Genomic DNA, 24339 nt, shown 5'->3' with positions numbered 1-24339 from the left:
TTTTTTTCCACAATCTATTATTGTAAACAGGTAGATAACCAAACATTTGCTCAATAAAAGCTAGTTCTTACAAGTGAGACCAGTCTTTGACTGAGAACAATAATCTTATTGCTATCAAATTCACTGCACATCCCCTGCTTAAGTCATTATTAAGAAAAATCTGTCTTACATTGCATCCCAAGTGAGTAGAATTTCTGAAATGAATAGCATTATTTCATTCAAGTGTTGCATGAATGGGTTATTAGACTATACAATGCAACTTAAGATTGTTTGCTTTAGTATCACATACCAAGCAAATGCTTATTTCGATTTTAGAAATAAGCTGCTGCCAACAACAGGCAGACTTGTCCAGGAGGGTACAACTTACACAGTTCCATTTACTGATATTTTCTTTTTTAAGCTAAGATCTATATCATAACACATTAGAAATGAGTACAAAAGTAGTTCATGAATAATTGAGGTTTTTTCTCCAGGCTATTTTACCTTGGAAAGAACATTTTAAAAGAGTCTCCTAGGACATTATTTCTAGCTACACATAAGTGAATATTGCATCCTCAATTCCTAATATTAACCTATAAGAATATCAGAAAATACTTCACATTATCTACAAAGTCATTTTATATCCATGCACATTACCTCTTCAGTTTATATAAACCAAAGAACAGAGAAAACAGGTGCCCATATGAGTCAGCTCATGACAATTTTAACTAAGTTATATTAGATGGGTTTATCCAAAGTAACCATGCATTTCTGTTATAAACCATAGGAATATCACTGTAGGCATTGTGAGTTTATATTAGGACCCACTGATTACTTTCTTAATTTCTGAAAAACTTGCACAAGTTAATGCAAATGTAAGACAACACAGGATATGTGTATGCAGTTTGAAGATCTGTGTCCTTTTTCCCTGAAGAAAGCTGGCACCATGTTTTCCCATACAGATACATCCATTTTGGACTTTCTGGAAGACAGATGTAGTAGCTGCACAATAAAATTCTTTCTAAAAAAAAAAAAGTCCACCCTTGCTTTGCAAAATTAATATAATACTGAGTCAGTCTTGAACAAAATCTGTCAATTGTATGCTGTGTAAATGTGTTCAGCAGAGATTATTACAGAAATACTAGAGCTTTCTCATAACTGATTCTAGATAAACAGAATCTCCAGTATAGAAAACCTATTATTATTATTAATCTTATTTATTTGGTGCTGCTATTTTATGAAATGTTCCTTGGAGTGCAGCATATTTTTATAAGCATCTATTAATCTACTGGGTTTAATTACAAGGACATTTGCAGTTCCCATTAATGATAATGGAACATTATTCTACCGTATCATGAATCAATGGAAAAAAATAGTTATAAGATTTCTGTTAACCGTAAAATCCGTAAACTGTAATCTGTGTGTACAGGGCACTTTAGATGCTTTTATCTATGATAGTTCCAGTAATGGTATCTTCTTTACAGTATTGATGACACCTTGGGGTTTTTTTAGTATCTCCTTAGAGGTAACACTCTAATGCACATATGCTTTCCACAGTTTTGCAGTGCTGCAGCTACAATGCAAACTGTATAAAGAGCCATTCCATCTCAGTTGTACAAATTACAATTACAGTAACACCTTTAAGAAGGCTTCCAGTATGCAAGAACACTGAGGAAAAAAAAAAAATATCTTCTGTTCAGGTGCTATTTGTGTAACCAAGAAAGAAGAGAGATTTTTTTAAAAAGACTATTGTGTGGAGTGTATTAACATACGCAAATATGTTTGGCGTGTGATGAAATCAGCCACTGACATGGTGACACTGTGTCTAGCAAATAATCTAATTGCAGACAATTGTTCTTTTACAGAAAAATGTATAAAGAGACATTGTAGAAAGAACTATAATCCAAAGTACTTTCTTCACAGACCTGTGACCAAAGAGCACTGCTTTGGAATCATGTTTGATTTCTTGCTCATTTTTCCAGCAATTGCTAAAGAAAGCCGTGCAGATTTTCTTAAGGCAGCAAACAAAATAAAACTGCAATGCAACTATTATGTTTTGGTCTGATGCTTGTAGGGTCATAGTATTTTGTCAATAAAGTCATAACGATGACTTAATTAAGCAGAAACATCTACATGACACTAAAGATATAATGCCATTTAATAAATTGGAATAAAATATCATTCACTACAGAATCCTTCTTCCTTTTTAACCCTGAGGTAATAACATCACTCTGAGTATCTATGTAATTTTAGATGTGTATTAGTTGCTAAAAAAAAAGGAAAAAAAAAAGAGTAACCTAACAACCTTCAGAAAAGATAAACATTTTAAATATTTAGGTAATCCATTTGATATTTTGTTCAACTCTAATTTTCTCTTATTTGGGCACAAAAGCTGAGAGCAAACTTTTTTTCTACAGCAGTTTCTTAGATACTGTTTGCTTTTTTTTTTTTTGTAACAACATATAGTTAAACTGCTTGAAGGATTCTAACAACATGGTTTTAAAGAATGTTTCAAACCCTTATGAGCAAGAACTGCAAGAAGGAAATTTGTCTGTAAAAAATAAACAAATTAGATACACATACAAATATATCAATATCTAACAAAGAAACCTTGTCTAGTTTCTAAGCTTTAAAGATGTTTCCGAGATTAATAGCTACTACAAAGAATATTTATGCATAGCAAATTAATTAGATGACAATGACTTGGTTTGACTGTTACACACATGCTACTGCACTACAGTTTATTAAAAAGAAAACTGAGACTGAGCATAAGGGAATTGTGTTTGGATAAACTGCAAAATTTTCCATCAAAACTCAGATGCTATTTCCAACCGTTGTGGCATAATTCCATATTATTTGCAATAATTACTTACCAATCATTCTAGAGATTACCAGTTGCCTATTTTATCTATTGCTTTAAGAACGCTGTTACAGAAAATCTGCTGTTTCTGAATTTTCAGTTGTAAAATTGGCAAGTATATGCATGGCACAAACTGAGTATTGGTAGTGGAAGAAGAGCTCTTAAGAAAATCCTATGAGGAGTGAAACTGATTGAGTATGAATTAGTATTCCTCCCTCTGAATCACTGTGGAAACATCACACCAGTATGACGCACCTATGTTTTGGATAAGAGCAGTAGTTAACGTTTTGGTTACTTGATTCCAATGCAATTTCCCTACAGTACAGGAGTTGGTTGCTATGCCATTGCCTATTTTAATGTGAGTACTACGCTTATAGTGCTCTAGACTTACTCCCTGTACCACTGAAATTAACTGGAAGACTCTGATTGAATGTAACATATTGGATGGGGCCACAAATGAAAAAATAAATTGTAAACTCAAAGTTCATAACAGATTTGGAAGAAAACATTACATTCTACTAGACATCTCGTCCTGAGGTTTTTGTACTTTGCTAAAGGCAATGGAAGTCATTAGTTATTAACTGAAATATGGAGCAGGACACAACTAATTGACAGTTATATATAGCTTACATTGATTTTGATAACGTGAAATACTACTGGCCTTTCTGAAAGGGCTTTTTGTGTCAAGACAAATATAATAAACTGAAAAATTTTTGTAATTATCTCCTCTTTTCAAATTGCACTTACAACTGATTCACAACTTAAAAACCCTCTAATTCTCCATTTAAAAATAAATTGTGTCTTTCATAAGACTTCTACATATTCAATCTTTTCTCTGCATTTGCTTGTAAATTGTCATGAAAACATCTCTGAACACTCCAGAAACATAATGGAATACACCTTCACCATCTCTGTGAGGTGATTAAGCTGTGGTATTCACATTTTACAAGCAGGAAGCTGAGGTACAGCAAGATCATGTGAACTTACCAAGGGAACATATGTAAACTATGAAAGGCAGTATAGATCTTAAAAAATTTCTTAACCAGACATACATATTTCATCACTGAAGAGAGACCAGTGAAGGAAGGCAGACTGTCTTATTCAGAATTGTGAGGAAAAAGAAAAAGTGGATTTACTGTTCTTTTTGTCTTCTTGCCTGCAGTGGAAGTGGGCTAATGAATCCTTGACTTAATGCAGTTCACTTTAAAAGTTGATATAACATCACCCTTTATATCCAAGGAGGAGCTCTCAAACCCAGAGGCCATTTGCTCAGAGTGCTCTGCTTTGCTTTGCTTCACCCAGTGAGTTCTGGGCAGAGAGTTCGTAGCATCTGAAAAGGCAGAGCTGTACTTTACTTTCTGGGAGAGGCAAATGGCTTACAGGAACCGCAAAGGCATCAAACACCAATGTTACATACTATCTAAGAGGTGCAACATGTAATTTCATAAGGGATGTGTGAATCTGCAGCAACCAACCTTATTTTCTACTAAAAAATATTGCATTTGCCATTTTTGTACATACTGTGCCCAAATATATCAAATTACTTCAGGCAAATTAACTTTGGTATCTTCTTAACATTATTGAGTTGCTTTTTTTTTTACTCCTTATTGACAAATTAGCATATTAGTCTCATCAATTAATTACTATGTCACAGCCAAATACTCCCAAAATGTTCCAGAAAATTGGACGGGTGTATCGCCAACAGGACAACTCAAGATGCAAGACACGCACCTTGATTAACCATGAACTTGCTCTGCCCTGCTTGCAACTAAGACAAAGAAAAATGCCAGTACAGCAATTAACTGTATAAGATCAACCTCAGTGTAGCTTTTACCATTTAGTTATCACATCAGACTGAAATTTATGTACCATGAAAGCTACGCAGATCAATAATATTAAAAGAACAAACACCCAGAGACAAAATTCTGTCTTTGGATATAAACGGCTACTATTGATTACAGAAGGAAATAAGCACTTGGTTCCAAGGACTGAAACAATCTAAATTGTGCTTTTTTTATTATTTTTTATTTATTATTTTATTTTTTATTAGCAAGTGGAATTCTTGCTTTGTACATGAATAGACCGCAGAAAGCCTAAGGAAATGCAAGCTGTGGATGAAGCAGAAGAACTTATTCACCCTATCTGATTTGAGATCTATGATGATATTAAAGCCCTGGTCCCAAAGAATATGATGGAAGTTTCAAATACTTCGTATTGAAGTTTCAACATTTAGTCAAAGTAATCACATAATCAGAAAGCAATAAAAAGAAAACTGGTACATGAAACTAGTTTGCATTTACTTTGGCTTTCATAAATCTCTAATATGTATAAAAACTACAAAATAAAGAAAGAATATACATGCTACTTGGAAAATACTGCTTCTCAGAAAATGTTACTGCATAATGAAATGCTATACTGTAATGCTTCAACCTGAGAGGAAAAAGAGAATAAAGATAATAAAGGCAGCCTTAATAACCTTGGGTCTTAACTGCTGAACACTCAGTTTTGCATTATCAATGTTATTTTTATAAAGTTACTTTCATTTACTTATTGTTTCATTTTTTAAAAAAATGTATCTTTCCATGAAGGAAACATTTAGACTTGATTCTCTGCTCTTTGGCTTGTCACAAGAGTGCAAAGTGAGCATAAATCATTACCAAACAGGCATGTTAGCATTTTACAAGCAATTAGTAGAAAGAAGTACAAAACAGGAATAATCAGGCAGCAAGATAAATGTGAGGCTGCACTTTAATAATTGCCGGTATTGTATCTGGATCTGCCTGTAAAGCAGAAGCAAAGGCAAAAACACAGAGGTGTTCTCTAATTGTTACCCAGCAAATTGCACTTAAGGCTTATTAAAAGATAATGTGGAAACAAGCAGTTTTAATGGATTTATTGTATTCTCCTGGGGCACTGGGACCAGTATAAAATGTTTAGTTGGGAACTAATGCACTTGCCCCTAAGGGGAAATTTACCAGCGTATCTATAGGAGAAAAAAGACACTAATAAATCTCCATATGTGGAAAAGTCTAAAAGACTGAGTCTTCAACTTAATAAAACAGAGGCTGAGAGAAGAACAGTTGTTTGTTGTATGAGGAAAGCTTTTACAAAGTGTTCTAGTGTGAAGTTTAAGAGTAGGCAGGATTAAAGCAGCATGCAGGTTGCTTGCTATTTTAAATTTTCTTTTACTCAAATGTTTTATTCTAGTTGATAAATAAAAATATTTTAAGAAAGCTCGTATTGGTTATTGTTTCTGCAAGGAAAGAATCCAAGATATAAGTGGATTCACAGGGTGACTAGCTCACAGCATTCATGAAGAGATGGGGCAGCTAGGTTCTGCTCCGACCACGTGAGCATTATGCAGCTCCACTCTGACAGAGAAAAGGGGAATAAACCCCTCAAGAAACAGGACAGGGAAATTCTAGCCCTAGATAACTCCTAATTATTAATCAATGTAGTGTTCATGTAAAGTACCACTTACAGTCTAATAGTCTATCTAGCTTAGTAGTAGTAGTATATGTTGATAAGCAAAATTGTCTTGATCGCAATTAGGCAATGCTGGAAAAGTTTATACACAAACTTTTCACAGTCAGTGACTGCCTGGGTAAGAGCTAATAACAATGTTTCAAAACAAGATTAATAATAAGTGGTTAAAAGAAGATTAAATAAGGTCACAGCTTTCATTATTAAATATATGGGGTAATAGATACTGCTATTATTGAGTGACAACTTTAACACTAAATAATGAAGTCAGGCATTCACTGATGAGATACATTTTTTTTTCTAGTAATATCTGGCACCATTAATACACATACAATCAGAAATAAAGAAGCTTTAACTTATTAAGATTACTGTAGACTTTTACTGCAGTACAAGCACTAAGTAGTACTTCTTGTTCTCATTATGGTTCAGTATGTAATACCAAAGGAAACAGGTTAGGGAATGACAAAATGATACAGTGGGCATGCCCCCACGGGCAAGGTTGTGCCACATCAGAGATCTCTGAGGTAGTTCCAAGTAAGATGACAGACACATTGATACAGCACAGTACAATGCCATTAAGAAATATTAACTTAGCTCCTGGAAAGAGTTCTGTCCGCTTTATCTGTCTTAATTAGTGGGTCTAATTAACTTCAACAATAGTCCCATTTGGTATGGCTACAGTGCTTTTTAGGCAAGCCTGGGGATCTCTCTGTTGCACAATAGGTACTCAACTGGATTTCCATATTCGCAAAGCTCAGCCCTCTGAGCTGTACCTACAGTATGTAGCTGCTGTTATTAACATTATTGTCTGTATGCTGACCGAAGAGCATTTCTAACTCCCTTCTTCCTCCAGTCATGTCATATTCAATCTTATTGATTATCTGCCAAAGGAAAGTTTATTATTAACCCCAACAGTAATCTACTTGTCTTTGCCTTTATAGTCTCTCTGAATCCTCCATGAGTCTACGTATGACTCTTTATTCCTCTGGTGTCTGGAAAAACAAGGATGGAATACATTTCTTGAAATTTGTGAATGCAGAATGAGATTCACTAAAATGAAAAGGTTTCATGTTTTGAAACCCTGTGTTCTGGTGGATGCTGCCTTGTTCTCCCTTCCATAACCTCAGCACCACCTCCCCAAATCTGCTCTGTAGCCTCCCTCTAAGCCAAGGCTATATTCTGTCTTAAAGGGAACTTTGCAAATTGTAAAGTTGGAGTGAAAATAAACTTGAAATCTGCCACCAAATGGTGTGATCTTTCTCTGGGCAGCATTAGTCTTTTTGGTTTTTTCTATGCTGTCTCTGTACTCAGCATCAACTCACAGACCTGCTTCTTCTCTTTCAAATCACTTTATCAGTTTGTCATGAAAGAGGAATCTCCCAGAGAAACAGGAAGATGATATCTGCATATGCAGATAAAAACAAAAATAATAGGAAAACAGCAAACTAAAAAGCAAACTTATATTAAATACAAAATGGCGTAATGACTTTCTTGTTCTTCTCCTGTTTTTATAAGGCCTGACACTTCAGAATCTTAGCTCTGCAGGACTGAGACTGCCTATTGCTGTACTTACGTAGTAGCTAATTCATTTCTGGCCTGATCCTGGTCTTGACTTCTGGCCACTACCAGAATTAGATTATCATAATAACAGCAATTAGAATGTCTTCTTTCTAGCTGACTGGATAGCTTTGGACATTTGCTCTGACCTATTCAAAAGTTAGAGATACGAAAGATGTGAAAAAGACATTTCTGAGGACACAGAACAAAAAAAAGATACTTTTGTAATTGCACATCTAATTTCAGCTCATTACTCTTTCATTACCTTTTAACCTTCACATCGTCATACTTGGAAAGGAAAAGATTTTTCACCATATGAAGTCAGTAACAAATCACTTGCACTGCTAGTGAAAAACTCTCTCTCTGTTCTCATTTTTTTTTACCATAATTACAGAATAAATTGAGGACCAGACACAAAAATATTAACATCCTATAAACTCCAATATGTTTGTGTAAACTAAGTGCCAAACAACAATGTGTAATCTATCAAGCAAATCACTATTGCTTCATGAATAACCTGTAAAGAAAAAAAAAAAAAAAAAAGGTCAAATCTAATGAAGTCAGTTCTCAAAGAGAAATATGTGATACCTTCTCCATGCAAAATCTATACCTGAAAATAATCCCAAGCTTCTTAGATTAGAAAAAAAAATTAGAACTGGTGTGGACTTAATTTGTTAGAGTTTGCATAAAACTTCTAATACCATGCAAAGGCTAAAGATTATTATTAATCTATAAGGGAAGAAAATCTAGAATGAAATTATGAACTCAATACCAGATTTTAGTACACTTTTGTTTGCAAGACATATCAGCTTGGCAGTCTGATCTCGGCAGCTGTGAGGACTTGAACTCTGCTTTGAGATGTCCTTTTCTCCCTCACCCAAAAAGAGAGCTGCTTCCCCCGACAGCAGCCATCCACCCTGTCACATCCAAATACACTGCCTTGGTATTCACAGAGACATGCAGCCGCCGTACTCCTCTGTAGCCAAAGGCCACAGCTATGGAAGTTGCTGTTCCCTCTGTCTTCTCCATGTCAGCAGCCTCCTAGCTAGACTGTCCTGGGCAAGAACCAAAGGAGAAGACAAGGCAGAGAGCTGTAATGACTGCTGGTGCCTGACTCACAGGGTCCATTGGCTCCTCTTGCCAAGGAGGCAGGCAGCACTGCCGCAGAGCAGTAATTCCCCCCAGCAGCAGCTGCGGCTCCATAGGTCCCCTGAGCAGATGCAGGAGGCATCCAGCTGTACAGTCAGACATAGCCTGGGCAGCCATTGTGACCTCTCAGGAAAAAGGAACATAACCTTGATGTTCCTGTATTGGTCTTCTGTTAGAGAATGGAGTTATGACATACTCATTTCCTGGATTTAAGCTGATGGGAGTAGCTGGATATATTTGGGAATATATAAGGTGGGGAAAAAAAACAGAAATAGGATCTTGGAGGAGCTAATTTAATCTTTTTTTATCATATCAGCAATCTTTTTGCAAATGATTTGGACTATTTCATTGCTTCTTGGTTAGATGCAGAAAGGAATCAACTTTATAACACAAAAGATGCTGCTTCAGGAGATTAATACTAAATTGAATCAGGCAAAGATTGCAGTCACAGCCCTGGACGCTACATATGAACAGATGGCAGCCTATGTTAATATCTTGGAAGGCGAGACTGGCATAGCAGAATGCAATGCATTTTAATCAAGTCCATTAAAACCATGAGGATCGAGTGTGACCATATTTAAGGGCTTGCTCCTAACCTTGTAGAATTCGAAGCAAAAAAATTTATTGCCATTAACAACTGGAGAATCAAACTCAGCTTGTGGAATATCCATGGGAAAAAACCAATTGTTTTTAAAAACGAGGAAAGCTGGAGAAAGAAACAACATGCTGTTCTATATTCTGTAACTAGATTTATTGAGGTTTCTGTTTAGGAATGAAAACATAGAAAGTGAAATTACGTATACTGATAATAATTTATAATTAATTTCAATTTCCTTTAATTATGATTTATACACAGGAACTCTTTCACTACTGATTCTGGGACTGACTTAGAATTTCTAATGACAAAAATGGCATTTACTGTCCTCAGAAAGACAGTCTCCGCAGCGACACAGAGATGACACCATATGCAGGGCAGATGTATAAAGTCAAGTGCCTCCTAATGAGTACTCTATATATCTCTATCTGAAGAATTATGATATTAACATTAATATTTGTTTTAAAGTCCTGATCCAGCCCAGTCTTCCACACTTAACTCTTCCTCAAGAGCTTCCTGTTCTATTCTTTAAAACCAAGAAACAAACCACAGCTTGATCTGAAGCTGCCTTTTGAGTGATCAGTATGCTCTACTTAGCAAATAGAGTGAATTATATTTTGTGAATTTTCTTGTTGCAGTACAGAATTTTTATAGTTCAATGGCTAAAACACTACAAGCACTGAGGTGCTCAGGGATGTCTGTCTACAGAGTATAACCGTATATTTGAAGTTATGAAAGCATGACAATATAATGGCTAATAGAAATTCTTATTTATCTCTGCTAGCTATCTATAAGAGCAATCACAACACTGAGGTGCTGAACAGCCATATTCTGATACCTATTCCTGATTTACAGCCTCTCCAGATATAAGGTTGTTCTCACTGATGTAACCAGGAGCATATTCTAACCCAAAATAGTGGCTTTCATTTGGTCTTCATGCTTCTCAGCTCTTGGTAGCATTTGACTTCATCAATCACTCTCAAAGGACGATCTCCTGCCTGACACTAGCTTTCTCCAACTTGTACTTTTGATTCACTCTGACATGACTATAGAACATCACCCTCAAATATTAGTTTGAACATGTCTTCTATACACATCTTAGATTTGATTTATCCTGTCTTCTGCTTCCATTCTACATATTATAATCACCACTCCTGTAATAAATTCCTTCCTTTCTTCCTATCTTTGCTGCTGTGCTTAGTGTGCAAATTCCACATTCAAATAATATAATTAACAAGATAAAGTAACACAAAAGCAGATGAGCAAAATAACTCTTCCATTAATAACAATTCTAGTCACTTAACTTTTCTTTTTTTCTTTACCATCATAAAAATCTACAGTATCATCAAAGTACCACCACACTGATATTATTACATTAGATATTCTGGAGCAAATAATATAGAAATTAGTCTTCAAATATTCCTCTTTTTTTTTAATCCTTTATTCCTGTTGAGTTGCATTGCTGTTTAAGTCCAACCTCATGCTTATTTTCACCAATGGCAGACTTGCTCAATAGTTAGTAGCAGGCTTGACTGAAGCCAATGTGAGTTTTGCTTATCTAAACATCACAATTAGCTATTTTTGCTGCCATAAAAGTAAAAAAAAAAAAAAAAAAAGGCTAGCACTATTATTTTGTTTTTAAAAAACAGTGCTCTATATTATAATTTCTTTCTCATCATGTTGGGGTTGACCATGAGATTATAAAATGCACTGACTGCTTTACAATTTCTTGCTGATATACTTGTTTTTAACTTTTTTTTCCTTTCTGGAGAGAAACTCTGTAAAGATTGTATAAGTACAAGACCAACAGAATACATTTTATTATGTATCTTACAAAGAAAAAAACCCTAGTTTTTTATCAAATTCAGATTTGATCTATTATATTTTTCCATAGTTTCCAATTCATCTTAGCCACACTCTTGATGTCTGATGGAAATTAAAATCCTCTTACATTTCTCTCACATTTAAATCTGAAATATTTTTAATAGGTGAAGCAAATTAATGAAGTTCAGCTAATGCCATCATTTTTCATTCTGCAAAAATACTACTACTTAGCGAGTGTTTGATGAACTTATTTTCAAGAGTCATGATTTTAATAATGATCTAAAATTTCATATGAATACACGTATATCGGTTGGAAATACTTGTATCATTAATTAAGACTATTTCTTTAATTCCTTCTCTTCAGCATTTTTAAAAAGGTTTCATGCAGGTATTTCTACTTGGTTTTCTGCAATAACCATATTTTAATGAGTGTGTTTGAAACCGTTAGTTGGAGATTATCTGTTATAGAGAAAAAAAGTATATTTTACCTACGGTTAATCACAGTTCTATGTTAAAGAATAAAAGGAAACTGCAATTGATTCTGTTGAAACTAGAATGAATACAACCTGCCTTTTGTGTGTTTTCTCAATAACTTCATTCTGTAAATGTTTCTTACAGGCAAGTTCGTAATTTTCAGCTGGTAAAAAATATTGAATGCCTACAATACTCTCTAGCAAGTATATTTGTGGTTCCTTATTCTCCTTCTTCCACAAATAACTTCATGTTGTTGCAGTGCAATGATTTTCTTCCTTTACAATGCTTCTTTTTCACTAACTTATGAAACATCTTAAACAAGTATGCCAGAAAACTCTTACCAGCCACAGAAATCTGATACCAGGTGTCATTTGCAGTGGAAATTAGTCTTGGTGAACCCTCTAGTGTAATTAATAGTCTAATTACCTTCCAGAGCATACTTCATGTCCTGGGTAAACAGAGTCCACATGATCTCAGCACTGATTTTTCCCATGTTCAGCTCCTGAGGGAACCTGCAATCAATAACATTACATCAGTTCACCTGCTGCTAGAAATTATGCTTGCAGCTGCACAGCAGAAAGGCAAATATTTCCACAAAATAATTCCCCTAGTATGCACTTATTGTATTTTGTACAATTATATGAACCATTCAATCTTCAAATAAAAATTTCCCTTAGTCTGATGTCAGGGGCCTAAGTAAGTAACTAGTTGAATGTCACACAAATTCCCTCACATGATATTTTAAATCAAGAAACATCTATCTATCTTGCAGAGAACTCTTCAACTTTACATAAATCAGATGGCTTATGAAAAATCTGAAACAAGTGGCTGTTCTGTTTAGCAGTTGCAGGTTTTCCTTAATTCCCTTATTACACTGGAAAATAGTGAAGCTGTCTGTGAGGCTATATTGGTTTATACTAGTTGAATCCAATTCACTGTTTGAAGACTTTCACCTTAAAACATGGATAAAACAGTAAATAATATAAAAGGCAGAAAAACGCACACTTTGATTCAAAACTTTAGTTTCGGTCTTATCCTTCATGTCATCTTTGAAAAACAGTCCTTTTAAAATATTTTTTTGCCGTTATCAAGAATTTTTCCACAAATTCATAGATCCCAGCTGCTTCTTATTCTATGTAAAGGAAAAGCTTTAAACTTTGCTACCACCTTCACTGTTAGCGACTAGCAAAAGTTGACATTTTAGTAACAGACACTGTACGTTTCACATCATATTTAAAAGGAGAGCTATTTGTCTGTCATTTTAATAGGAAGCAATTGCTATCTCGGATCACTGATATACCTTCTTTACACTGATGGCTGCTCAGTTACAGACCTTTGTGTTAATTTCGTGAACACAAAAGTAATTGTTGTTCAAAAGCTCAAATGTATTTCAAATGTCTTGATTTCTTTTATCTCCAGTCCAGTCTGAGTGATACAGGGAATTAACTGTCTGCTACATATTGCTTGATTTAGAAGACTAACTGTCTGCATATTGCTTGATTTAGGAGACTAACTGTCTGCTAGACAATGCCTAACAATCCTGTTTGCCTTGAAACTCACTTAAGCTTATCAGGGACTGGTATTTGTCAAGGACTGATATGTCAAGCAAAGGACATAACAACAGGAGCTGCAATGTTGGTCAGAAGTCGTTAAGAAACTGCTGAAATCGCCAAGTGAAAGGAGAGCATGGGTGAATGCCTAAAGTTCATCTAGAGGAAGATAAGACCCCTGAAGAAGTAAACGACCATCAGAGACAGATCTGAAATGCCAACGCAGGTGTTTTTTTAATAACCTCGCCTCACTTATGCATATGTATGTCTGTATTTTGCAATCCTATGAATATGTATACCTGCACCATATAAATTTTTGGTAAAACGTGCTGTCAGTGTGCATGCTTTTGGAGGAGCGATCCCCTACACACCCAGTGCCAAATAAACATGCCTGCTTTATAATTCTCTCCGAGTTCTAGAGTTTGATCTGCACGTCATGAGTGCTCTTTTAACGCCAGACTTGAACTTTGACAATGTTGCTCTGAGGAAGTATTTAAAAGTTGATTTAATATCGATTTAATATCTTTTATCCATAATGCAAAGCTGGCCATAATGCAAGGCTAGGTCTGATTAAAAAAAAAAAAAAAAAAAAAAAGTATCGTATGTTCCATCCCCCTTATCTTCTTGGTTGTACTCCAGTTTGACAATGTCTGTCTTGTACTGGGGAATCAAAACTGAAAACAACCATCCAAATATACTGTCACAGGCTCCAATCAGAAGGAAGCAATCACATCCTTCAAACTGTGGGTTGTGGTCTTCCAACTGCAGCCTAATATGTTATTATGCAAAATAGAAGTCACTGCACTAGCAGCAGGGTTTGGTCTCCTCTTAAGGTCCTTAAATTGCAAAAAAAAAAAAAGGTAGCTGAGCTTTTCATAGTACCATGTTTTGATTAACATTCCTCTGCTACATGGAATTTGTTTTAGCAACAGATGTCATGGTTTGTAAGAGCTCCTTTATCAAATCTGAAAAGAGGCAATTAAAAGCACCTCTTCAATAAAAAAAAAAAAAAATTGAGATCTCCATAGATAAAAAAAAACAAAACTGAAATCCAAATGACCTTCTAATTTCTTACTCTAGTCAAACAATCACTTATGGATTTTAAATATAAACCCAAGAGAAATCCATTGAAACACACATTTTAAAACAGTTAAATTATCCAGAAAGGTCTCAATTATCCACTTCATTTCCATTTGACAGAGTTCTTATGCAAGCATGGGCACATTAAAATAGATCTCAAGAAAATAAGCTAAAGCCTTGTAAAATGTTAAATAGGCACATTTTTAATATACTTTGTTAAACGTAGTGCATCAGAAACAGAAGCTTCTTCCACACTTCTCCCAAATGTGTCCAAAGTGAGGTTCTTCATTCATTTAAACCCCACAGTATCTATCAGTGAAATTGGTTCAGCTTCACTAATTGTAGCGGAGGTGGCACCTTTGAAGCAGATGTTTTAGGTATTTCTTATACCACATCCCAGAGCTTGTGCTGATGGGCGTGGTCCATTGACCTCTGTGCTGCTGATAATGCAAGGTATCTTCCTCTTTCAGCCACATTACTGTTAGGACTTAAGGTGATAGCAAAACTCATTAGACAGCACGATCTGCATGTTCTGCACTATGTCACAGAGATAACGACTTTGAAGGTCTCATTTAGAAGAGCAGCATTACTAATGCCAACACATGTGACGAGGGCAGGCTGACTTAGACTGTGCTTGAAATCTAATGTCAAACATACATCAGCATCTCTATGGTAAGTACAAATGCCGATACAAATCAGTCCTACCAGAACAAGTAAGGAAACCAACTGTAAAATGACAAGCTTGAAAGGAATGTTCCATTTAACTCCATCAGCAGGACTGTTTATGTGAACAATGTTGGATATGTCTGTATTATTTCAATGACTATTAGGCTTATTTTTGTTGATTCGATTGTTATGAAGCAATCTGTCATACAGTGACAAGCTGGTTAACACCTGCATGACTTTTTTCCAATCTTCATTCTAGGAAAGAATGAAGAATGCTTCTAGTGGCTCACTATCTGCCAGGAGTTACTGGACAGTACTGGCAATTTTCACAGTATGCTTCTAGTCTCTGTTACTTGCTGGGTGGTTTGTACCTTAGATAAGCGAAGAGCTAAAAAATGTGTCATGTCTACTTCACAATTTATACTAACGTTTTTAATCTTCCTAACTTTTACTATGTATTTTAAACAATCTACCCCATTGTTATAATGGCATTTGGGTATTCCATTAAGAATATAAGGGCACATGCAAAACTTGAAACTGCAGAATACTAATGAAGACTTTATGTATACTTGTACTGTATACAAGTGTGAGCCTTATTCCCTGTGGGGAAGTGTAATTGGTGTGGCTACAATATGCTGCACTCCTGCCACAATTTTCCTCAGAAATAGCTTTACGCATGAGTAGTCATGTTTACTTTAATTTGGTTACTCATGTTTCTAAGATTACTCTTGTAATAATAAATAATTTATTATTTCCATTACAGCGGCACTTAGAGGCTTCTGGTAGGTTTAAGAAATTACTACGTAGGAATTTTAAAATATATAATAAGAGAAAACCACTGACCTTCAAAACTCACAGTTTAAAAAGACAAGACAGAGAATAGGGAAGAAGATAAAGTAGAAGTGACTTGCTTAAGATCCCATGACATGTCAATGTCAGTTAGCAAGAGAATTTAAGTTTTGAATCTTTCTTCTGAGCCTTTTTCCCAACCAGGACAGGGTTATAGCTTGCCTTAATACACAGACATACATATAAATACATATACACATACTATTACATGAATATTCATGTGAAAATGTGAAATAAAAAGAATTTATGTAATTACATGATCAATTAGTATTTTATATTTATCTCCAAGTACATGACTCCCAAAAAGCTTACTCTTCTCTTGTTCCCAGCTTGCACTTTGTCAGAGAGATGCACTTGGTGTTCTGTCAACCATATTTCACTATCTGACTGACAGGCTGAATTATCAGCATTATGAAAAATGGTCATGTTAAGAATGTATACAATAAACAGTAACATAAACTGCAGAGTAGAACATGACTGAGATTTTATTATGCCTGTTATTCTGTAGTATTAATCTGTTCAGATGTTTTTGCTTCTAAGTATATTACGTACATTTAATATTTTCAACACTCTCTTAATTTTCTAATTCTAACATCTACACGTCAACAGGCAAAGAAGAAGAGCCTAGGAGCCTAGGTTTGACATTTGCTGCCACTGTTAAAACTGCTTGGAGGACCCTAAAAATAGAATTATAAAAAGAAAGATAAGTTCTTATAAACTCCATGTTGTATTATATTCCTTCCTCACATCATGTTATATAATGCTAAAATCAGTACTTGACAATGGTAAGTACAACTTTTAATTTGTGCTATAAACAGTTCTGGCACATCTTGAGTTTGGTTCCAAATATCAGAATCAGTAGTGATGGTTTTTTTTTTTAACTCTAATGTAACTTTCTGGTAAAGAATAATGACAAAAGAAGCTATATTATTCTGTTTGTTTTCCCTAAAAGTGACCTTCATATAGAATACTCAGACACTGCTCAAGAAAGTCGTATGTCACAGTTCACAGCAGTCACCACTGACTTATCACAATTGAAGGCAAATTCTGATTTATATAAAAATACACGCACAACTGAAAGCAAAAATTAGCCAAAGCACTAAAATAAAAAGAATAAACAAGTCCCCAAGAAGATTCTTTTAAATTCACCATATTTAAAAAATTCATAGCCAAGTTTTTCACAGACCCAGGTAGTTAGATTAGTGTAGAAGTTCTCTGGTTCTCTGACAAATTACACAACATTTAGAGCAACATGCAGAGCTGGTTCTCCTTTTCTTACTAAGGTTTTATCTAAGAGAAATTTAATCTATAGATGAATGAGCTCAGTGAGAAACTATCCCTCACTAAAGGACTGAAATTATTCCAAAAAATATAATAATACATAATTCAAAAAAAATGTTACAGGCACCTGAAGGACTTCTTAGCGTGATTTATTGCTTTGCACAAGATATTAATGCATGCTAAAGCTGGGGCTTGGATTCAAAAACTAGTCCAAATAAAGTCAAAAGGTATGCCAAGCACTCTGACAAGCTCAAGAGAAAGAGATGATCTCCTCATACTGTAGAAAGAGCTGGACTGCCTAATAAACCACTCAGATGGTTAGTCAGAACTAAGTTGGATAAGTCTAGGGTTTATTTTTAGCAAATACCATCTTTAATTTATCAAAAAGCCTTTTCCTTTTGAGATCATTTGTTCTAAAGGGATGATGGTTCAGGACACAGGTTAGTAGGCATGGTGGTGTTAGGTTCACAGTTGGACTTGATGATCTTGGAGGTCTTCCAGCCTTAAGATTCTATGATTCTACGGTAGCCATGATCCGCTCTCAAAAGAAGAGGCGCTGTAACTCTGGAGGCTGTAAAGCAGCACAGAAAGAAGATAGCCTCCTTCCGGTCTCCTACATTGTGAGTATCTGCCTAAAAGTCATTATTAAATTCATTATTCTACAATTTGGTTAATCTCTTCTCATCATGGTTATGAAGCACAATTGTATTAGTCTACACATGCTGGTTTTTTTTTTTTTTTTTTTTTGTGATCTAAGAACTATGCAAAATGGAAAATTTGGGTTTCCTTCCTGTATGTGAGCTCACATGAAGATTTGCATTTTCTGTTGTCGTGGAGTCAGTCTTCTCTCTGTTTCCCACATCTAAGCATTTAGTAAAATAAGTGTTTCCATCATCCGTATACTTTAATTTACTGTTTATGGGCTACATGTATACTTAATGCCAAGTCAACTCTAAACTTCCTTTCTGAAACTCATGCAAGTTTCCATACTTACAACAATCAGAGACTGATGAGTATTACACAGCTATCATAGTTATAGGTGTCACACAACTATCACAGTTATTGTTGCTGTGTTATTATAAGTAAGAAGTTATCAAAGCTGAACACACAACAGAAGCATACAAAATTTTCCACATGGTAAAGATAAATGGTGACAGCAGCAGTCGACTTATTAAAGGGAAGTGATAATCAAAGGTCAAATTCTAAAGCATCTATATAAGTAAGGAATTCTGTATTATTTGTATTTTATCTGTATTTCAACACCTTAGGTAAAAAGATTTTTTTTTTTGCAAACTATTTCAGAATTTAGTCCCTAAGCAGCAATATATCAGGGAAATTTCCCATGCAAATCCCAACATATTACGTTTTCTAACCTTTGCATAAAAGCCACACATTTTCAAATCTCTCAGTGGAGCAAGAGGAGGACCAGGAGAGTACTCTATTAGTAGTTTTGTTTCTTCTCGCTACAATTATTTCTGTCTCATAAGCCATAGTTGTCCCAACTTCTGTGTCATTCTTGGAGCCATACTATAAAATCTCAGTTTATCCAAAACATTGCTATTAAAATCACCTTCCTTACTTGCATGACAGTCTCTAATTGTCATCTCATATGACAACCATACAAAACTATCTGGTGGAACTTCTTAATAAACAGAATATGTTAGGTTTTTCTGGGAAATAAATTAACCATTAAGTGGCATATACATAATCATTGCCACGTATTTCCAAAAATACTAAACTGCATATAAAAGGTAACCACTTACAAATGTCTTCTCACTATTGATTTTAATGAAGCAAAAATTTAATGAAAACTGCTTACACTGGCTAGTTTTAACGAAGTGCTATATATAAAACCACAGATCAATGGAATGAAATGGAACTCAGTTTGAAAAAAAGCAAGAAGAATCAATGTATGAAGCAAAAAATTAAACAAACCCCAAAAGCATTTATCCTAGATAGTACTGAATGACTCTACTTCAAGCCTAAACTAAGAAATTCCTATCATGACAATTAAAAATGCTTTTTCTTAATTTGTGCTGTCAAATCTGCAGTCTGCTACATTTTAAGAATACTGAAGTCCGTGAACCTCAGATGCACATTCTCAGAATAGCTCATATTCCATACTTGGTAGGCTCAGGCTCATTCAGGTGCTAAAGAAAGTCTGCTCCTGGTGTGTAAATACATTAATTTTTTTTTCTGTGCATGCAGCAACAGGTTAGATTGCACTGTCTGTGGAGCGCTGGGCATAGTCACAGCTTCATTAGTTCTCAATACAAAAGTTCTATCCAATTCAGGAAAATATGTATTCTATCTAAACCATGAGCAAAGATTTCATTTATTCTCACTTTTTTTTTCCTTTGCTCTAATTTATTTTGTTTTGCAATGTTTAATATATCTTGACTTTTTAAATTTTAAGCTAATGCTTTCTGAATTCCAAAATGTAACTTAGCTAATCATATAACTTTTTTTTTTCCCCTCTATTTCTTCTAGGCTCTGGTTTTTACCCTAACATTCTTTCTGAATTGGATATTCACTTTGTCTTCTCTAAGAACACACTACTGACATTCTTATCTCTAACTGCAAATACAAGTTCCTAACAGATTTTCAATACTATTTAATATTTGAGTACTTGATCTAAGTATCTTCGGTCAGCTCTTCTGAAACACCATTTCTACCGTCTTTATCCAAATAATAAATGGTATCACTTCTTGGTTCTTCAGTGAATCAGATAATTTTGCGGGAATCCAATCCTAGTAATCTCAGACAACATTAATAGCATTTGTTCTTGAATGGTAACTATTTTTATTTTCGTTTCAAAATTTTTAGCTATCAGATAAAGACTAAAAATTTCAAAGGCTAATAACTAAGCCAGTATTTCAATATGCTCTGCAGGAGTCACTAAAGCACAGTACTAAAATTTACTAAAGAAGTACTAAAGTACTAAATAAAAGTATGAAATACACAGTGTTCAAAGAGGAAAGAAAACAGATCCTTACACTGCAAATATGTAAGAATCAGTAAATAACAAATTTAGAAGTCCCACCAGAGCCGTCTTGTTTCTTAAATTTGTATTAAAAGAACACACATCTATTCTGAGTGTATGTGCTATACCATTAAATGGAAAGCTTTTTACTAAAGATGTGCAGAGGTATTCATTTTCTTTTCTGGGGTAAGCAGGGGGGAAAAGGTTGTCTGTCATTTTCCTCAACAGTTTTTACATGCTGCTTTTGCATTATGAGAAAGTTTTCTTTTAAAAAAAAAGTATATATCCAAAGCAACTCTGAACAGTTTTTCAAGTTTGTTTTTTTTTTTTCCTTTTCATCTCTTGCTCCTGATGTCTCCTATTTCTCAAGACACTTTGTTTCTTGTGTTCACCTTTCCACTTCCAAAACAACAATGAAAATGGGAGAGAAGTCACACACAAACCCTCTCCTTTAATCTGTCCCAACTACGTTCACTCCTGATTCTTTTTTGACATCTTACACAGTCACTCAGCTGTACTTCAGAGAATCTCCTAATCCCTTCAGAGGAACTCTGTCGTTTATCCCTTTCCTTTCTTCTCCATATTTGCATAACAATATAGCTAGAACAATTTTTAGGATACTTAACCCCCAATTACTCTTGTTTAATTTTGGCAAAAAGACTGAAATGAAACACATGTATGTACTTGTTCCAGTTAGATGTTTTATAATATTTGTTTTACAGACAGTTGGACAAAAAGAAAAAGAAGAGCTTTTGTTAATGAGGCACTTCACACTAAGTTGTATAAATGGAGTAAACACCTCTGTAGGGTGAGAACTTGTTCCTTAATAAGGTCAGAGCAGGACATGGTTGAACAAAGAGATGTTTATTATCCAGGACTGAAATAATCCTTCTTTTATTTAAAGGAAAAGAAGGAATCAGAACACAATGAAATATCTTCCAACTTCTGGTTATCACCCGGAGGTTTCTTTGGTAATTATTCTGTGGGTCCATAAAAACTATGGTACCTTTTATCAACAGACAAGTACATCTTCATGTACAGGGTGCTTTCCAGTATCTACCCTATTTTGGCTGAAATAAACACACTTGTTCTTGCTCCCCTTCAGACCATTCCATTAAATGCCAATGTAGATCCCTATTAATAGTTTAGCCATAATACAGATATAAGTTTCAGTTTTAACTTTTACATAAGTCATCATAGCTAGACCATGCCTAGATTTTCTGGAATCTTTCTGTAAAATAGCTCCAAAGAGCTAAAAGAGTTAAAACTTTTTTCTAGTCCCTCATCATGTCACATTTCAATTAGTGCGACACCTGTTTCTGTGCTCTTAATATGTGAAATGTCTTCCTTTGCACTCTGTCTGTATATTTCATTTTCAAAACTCAGCACTCTATCTCCTTCTTCTGTGTTTATCGACTGGCTCTCTCTTCTCTACTAGTGTAGCAGCCATAAATTATTCAGCTTGTCCTGGTTATTGATTGTACCTCCTTCATCTGTTACATCTTCAATTCTGAGAAATCAACTTCCATCTCTTGTAAGTCAAGGATATTGCTCTCCATTTTACAAATTTTCAAGTCAGCCTGGCTAGGCTTTCTGTCTAGCCAATCACAAATTTGGAGAGGGTCTTTTTGTCAAGTTCATTGTTCTTTTACAAATGCATCCCTAAAACTCTATTATAATGCCTATAAAAGTCTCATCATGATTAGAACACCTTGTGTGCCAAGATACTATCATAACATTAATACCATCACACTCTTTCACTGAACTTTCCCTTCTGTCTGTCCACTTAGTTCTCTTGCATAATATTTTGCTGCTTGACTTTTTGAGAGTGTTCATGCACCACGTCTTTAATGTTCCTAAAACAAAAGGTTCTCTTTCCATGGTAAGGGCACTAAGTCTTTATCAAACTATGTCAATGTTATATTCTGTACTTTTTAAAATCCCTGCTTAGATTGTATTTAAAATACAACTAATGATTCAGGTGTATTTCCTGTCCCAATTTTAATAAATCCACAATTGTTGATTTTTATGAGGAAAGTAACTACTTACTGGTTCAAAACAGGTGTATATGCTGTTTTATCTTCATCTATGATGGTGACCATCAGAGTAATAAGCTGTGCCCAGAAATCCAAATTCTTTGTTGTCGGTCCCTGTTCCTCTTTAGGAATTTCTTGTTTCTTACTCTGTTAAAACAAGATTGAATATATTTTATATTAGAGAAATTAGAGAAAATATTATGGGATTTCCACCTACAGATTATTATTTGGCTGAAAAGAGTGACATATTAAGACTCTTCAGAAATTTTGGAAAAAGACTGTCTATCTGACTTAGAGCAAATTGTATGACAGATGGTATCTGGCCATGGACATATATAAAAAAAAAAAAACATACACACTGCAAAGACAGCCAGGTCAACAAAGATGATCAACAGAGACTTTATTCTTAGGGCATGCCCACACATACATTCTTAAATTCTTTGTTGTGCTGAAACTGAGTGCAGGTAAAATTGTCTGCTGAGGCAGAAATTTATACCCTACACAATAAATACTGAGCAAAGCAATGAAAATAAATATTTCTTGTTTTGTTTTGGATTATACACTGAAGTTATTGGGCCTAACAGCTGTTACAGTTGTTCACTCTAAATGAAGAAGTGGTTAAATTTCCCTTTATTTTTAACAGCCAAAATAAAAAAGGCTATTGCCTAAAGTATTCTGCATAATTTTCCAGGAACTTATAGACTGACTGGCAGAACCACAAAGTGTGCATCTAAGAGGGGCAGAGGAAAACATTACAAAGCAGAAGAGGGAAAAAAAAATAAAAATCCCTGGACACATAAAAATACTAGGACAAGATACATAGGAATATCCAAAATAGAGGCTTGTGAATAGAAGCCTTGCCAAGGATTTTAAAGCTATGAGCAAAACCAATCTGTTACTTGATTCCTTTCTTATCCAGAGATATGGGTTTTTTGTATTTGAAGAGAACCGCAATCAGTTTCACATCCAAAACAGAGAACCTGAGATGTCCCATGACATTTTTGTAATAATCACAAGGAAGGACATGACACGCTGATATATCAGATGGATTACCAACATGACTCTCCAGTCATTAATTAAAAGTTGGTAAGGAAAGCAGTGGTTTTTATTCCTCTTGATTGAAAGTCTGCCTTTTGCACCTTTTTAATAAGTATGTATTAATATTCACCACTTACAAACTTTTATTGAGAAATTTATACTTTTAAATCTCACTAAAATGTGCATTTACAGCTAGATTTTGTCTCTACAAATTTGACAAGAAGTATTTTTATCTCTATATGGACACACATATATGTACACACACAATTTCTGCCGCACAGAGGTATGTCTGCACACTCTATATCTCTCCTACACAGCTGTCAGAGATAGAAAGGGGTCTTTTCGCTCAACTAGTAAGTCAGAGAAAATAAACTTGCCTATTGTATTTCAAGTTTAAACATATATTCCCCTGTATTTCTAATTTGTAGTCCAAATATGACCACCTCAAATGGACCTCATATCTCTTTGAATAGATATGACACTATATTACTGTCATAGCAAATTAATTAAATGTTATCTTAACCTCAATTAACTTTTATCTATTAACAACATTTAGAATGGCAGAAAGGGAATTTCAACAACACTTAATTGAAATTGTTTTTGTGGTCACTGTGGAATATTTTAGAAAAGTATCATTAATCACACTGTTACATACTCAGCTGATCTACAAGTGCTATGGCTTCACTGTCTAAAGCAATTGAAATAAAGGCCAGGCTTGGAAGAAGTTACAATGGATGGTGCAACTAGGATCACCAGCAATTTATAACCACACATGCAAACAAGAGTGCTTTTCAAAACAGAAATGAACATTGAAGCATTAATATCACTCACAAGGGCTTTTCCTGGGGTACAATATATCTTTATTAAATGACCTTGTTTCTGTATCAAAGATCTATTGCTAATATACCATTTTTTTTCCCAGCAACCTGCAGTGG

At 34.7% G+C, this 24339-nt stretch overlaps 1 protein-coding gene across 3 annotated transcripts in view; it reads right to left on the bottom strand.

Moving 5' to 3' along the window:
• UNC13C (unc-13 homolog C) overlaps window positions 1–24339 on the bottom strand; it is a 160447-nt gene that overhangs the window by 43822 nt on the left and 92286 nt on the right. For all 3 annotated transcript variants that reach the window (XM_086757419.1, XM_086757417.1, XM_086757418.1), the window contains 2 exons: window positions 22380–22513; window positions 12348–12433 (listed from right to left, as the gene is read on the bottom strand). In XM_086757419.1, the coding sequence (XP_086613545.1) occupies window positions 12348–12433; window positions 22380–22513 (220 nt within the window). The remainder of the gene's footprint in view (window positions 1–12347; window positions 12434–22379; window positions 22514–24339) is intronic.

The sequence above is a fragment of the Chlamydotis macqueenii genome, chromosome 12 (assembly GCF_036417535.1).
Source record: "Chlamydotis macqueenii isolate bChlMac1 chromosome 12, bChlMac1.mat, whole genome shotgun sequence".
Taxonomy (NCBI): domain Eukaryota; kingdom Metazoa; phylum Chordata; class Aves; order Otidiformes; family Otididae; genus Chlamydotis; species Chlamydotis macqueenii.
Note: the sequence above shows the minus strand (reverse complement) of the source record. Positions and strands in the feature narration are given on the sequence as shown.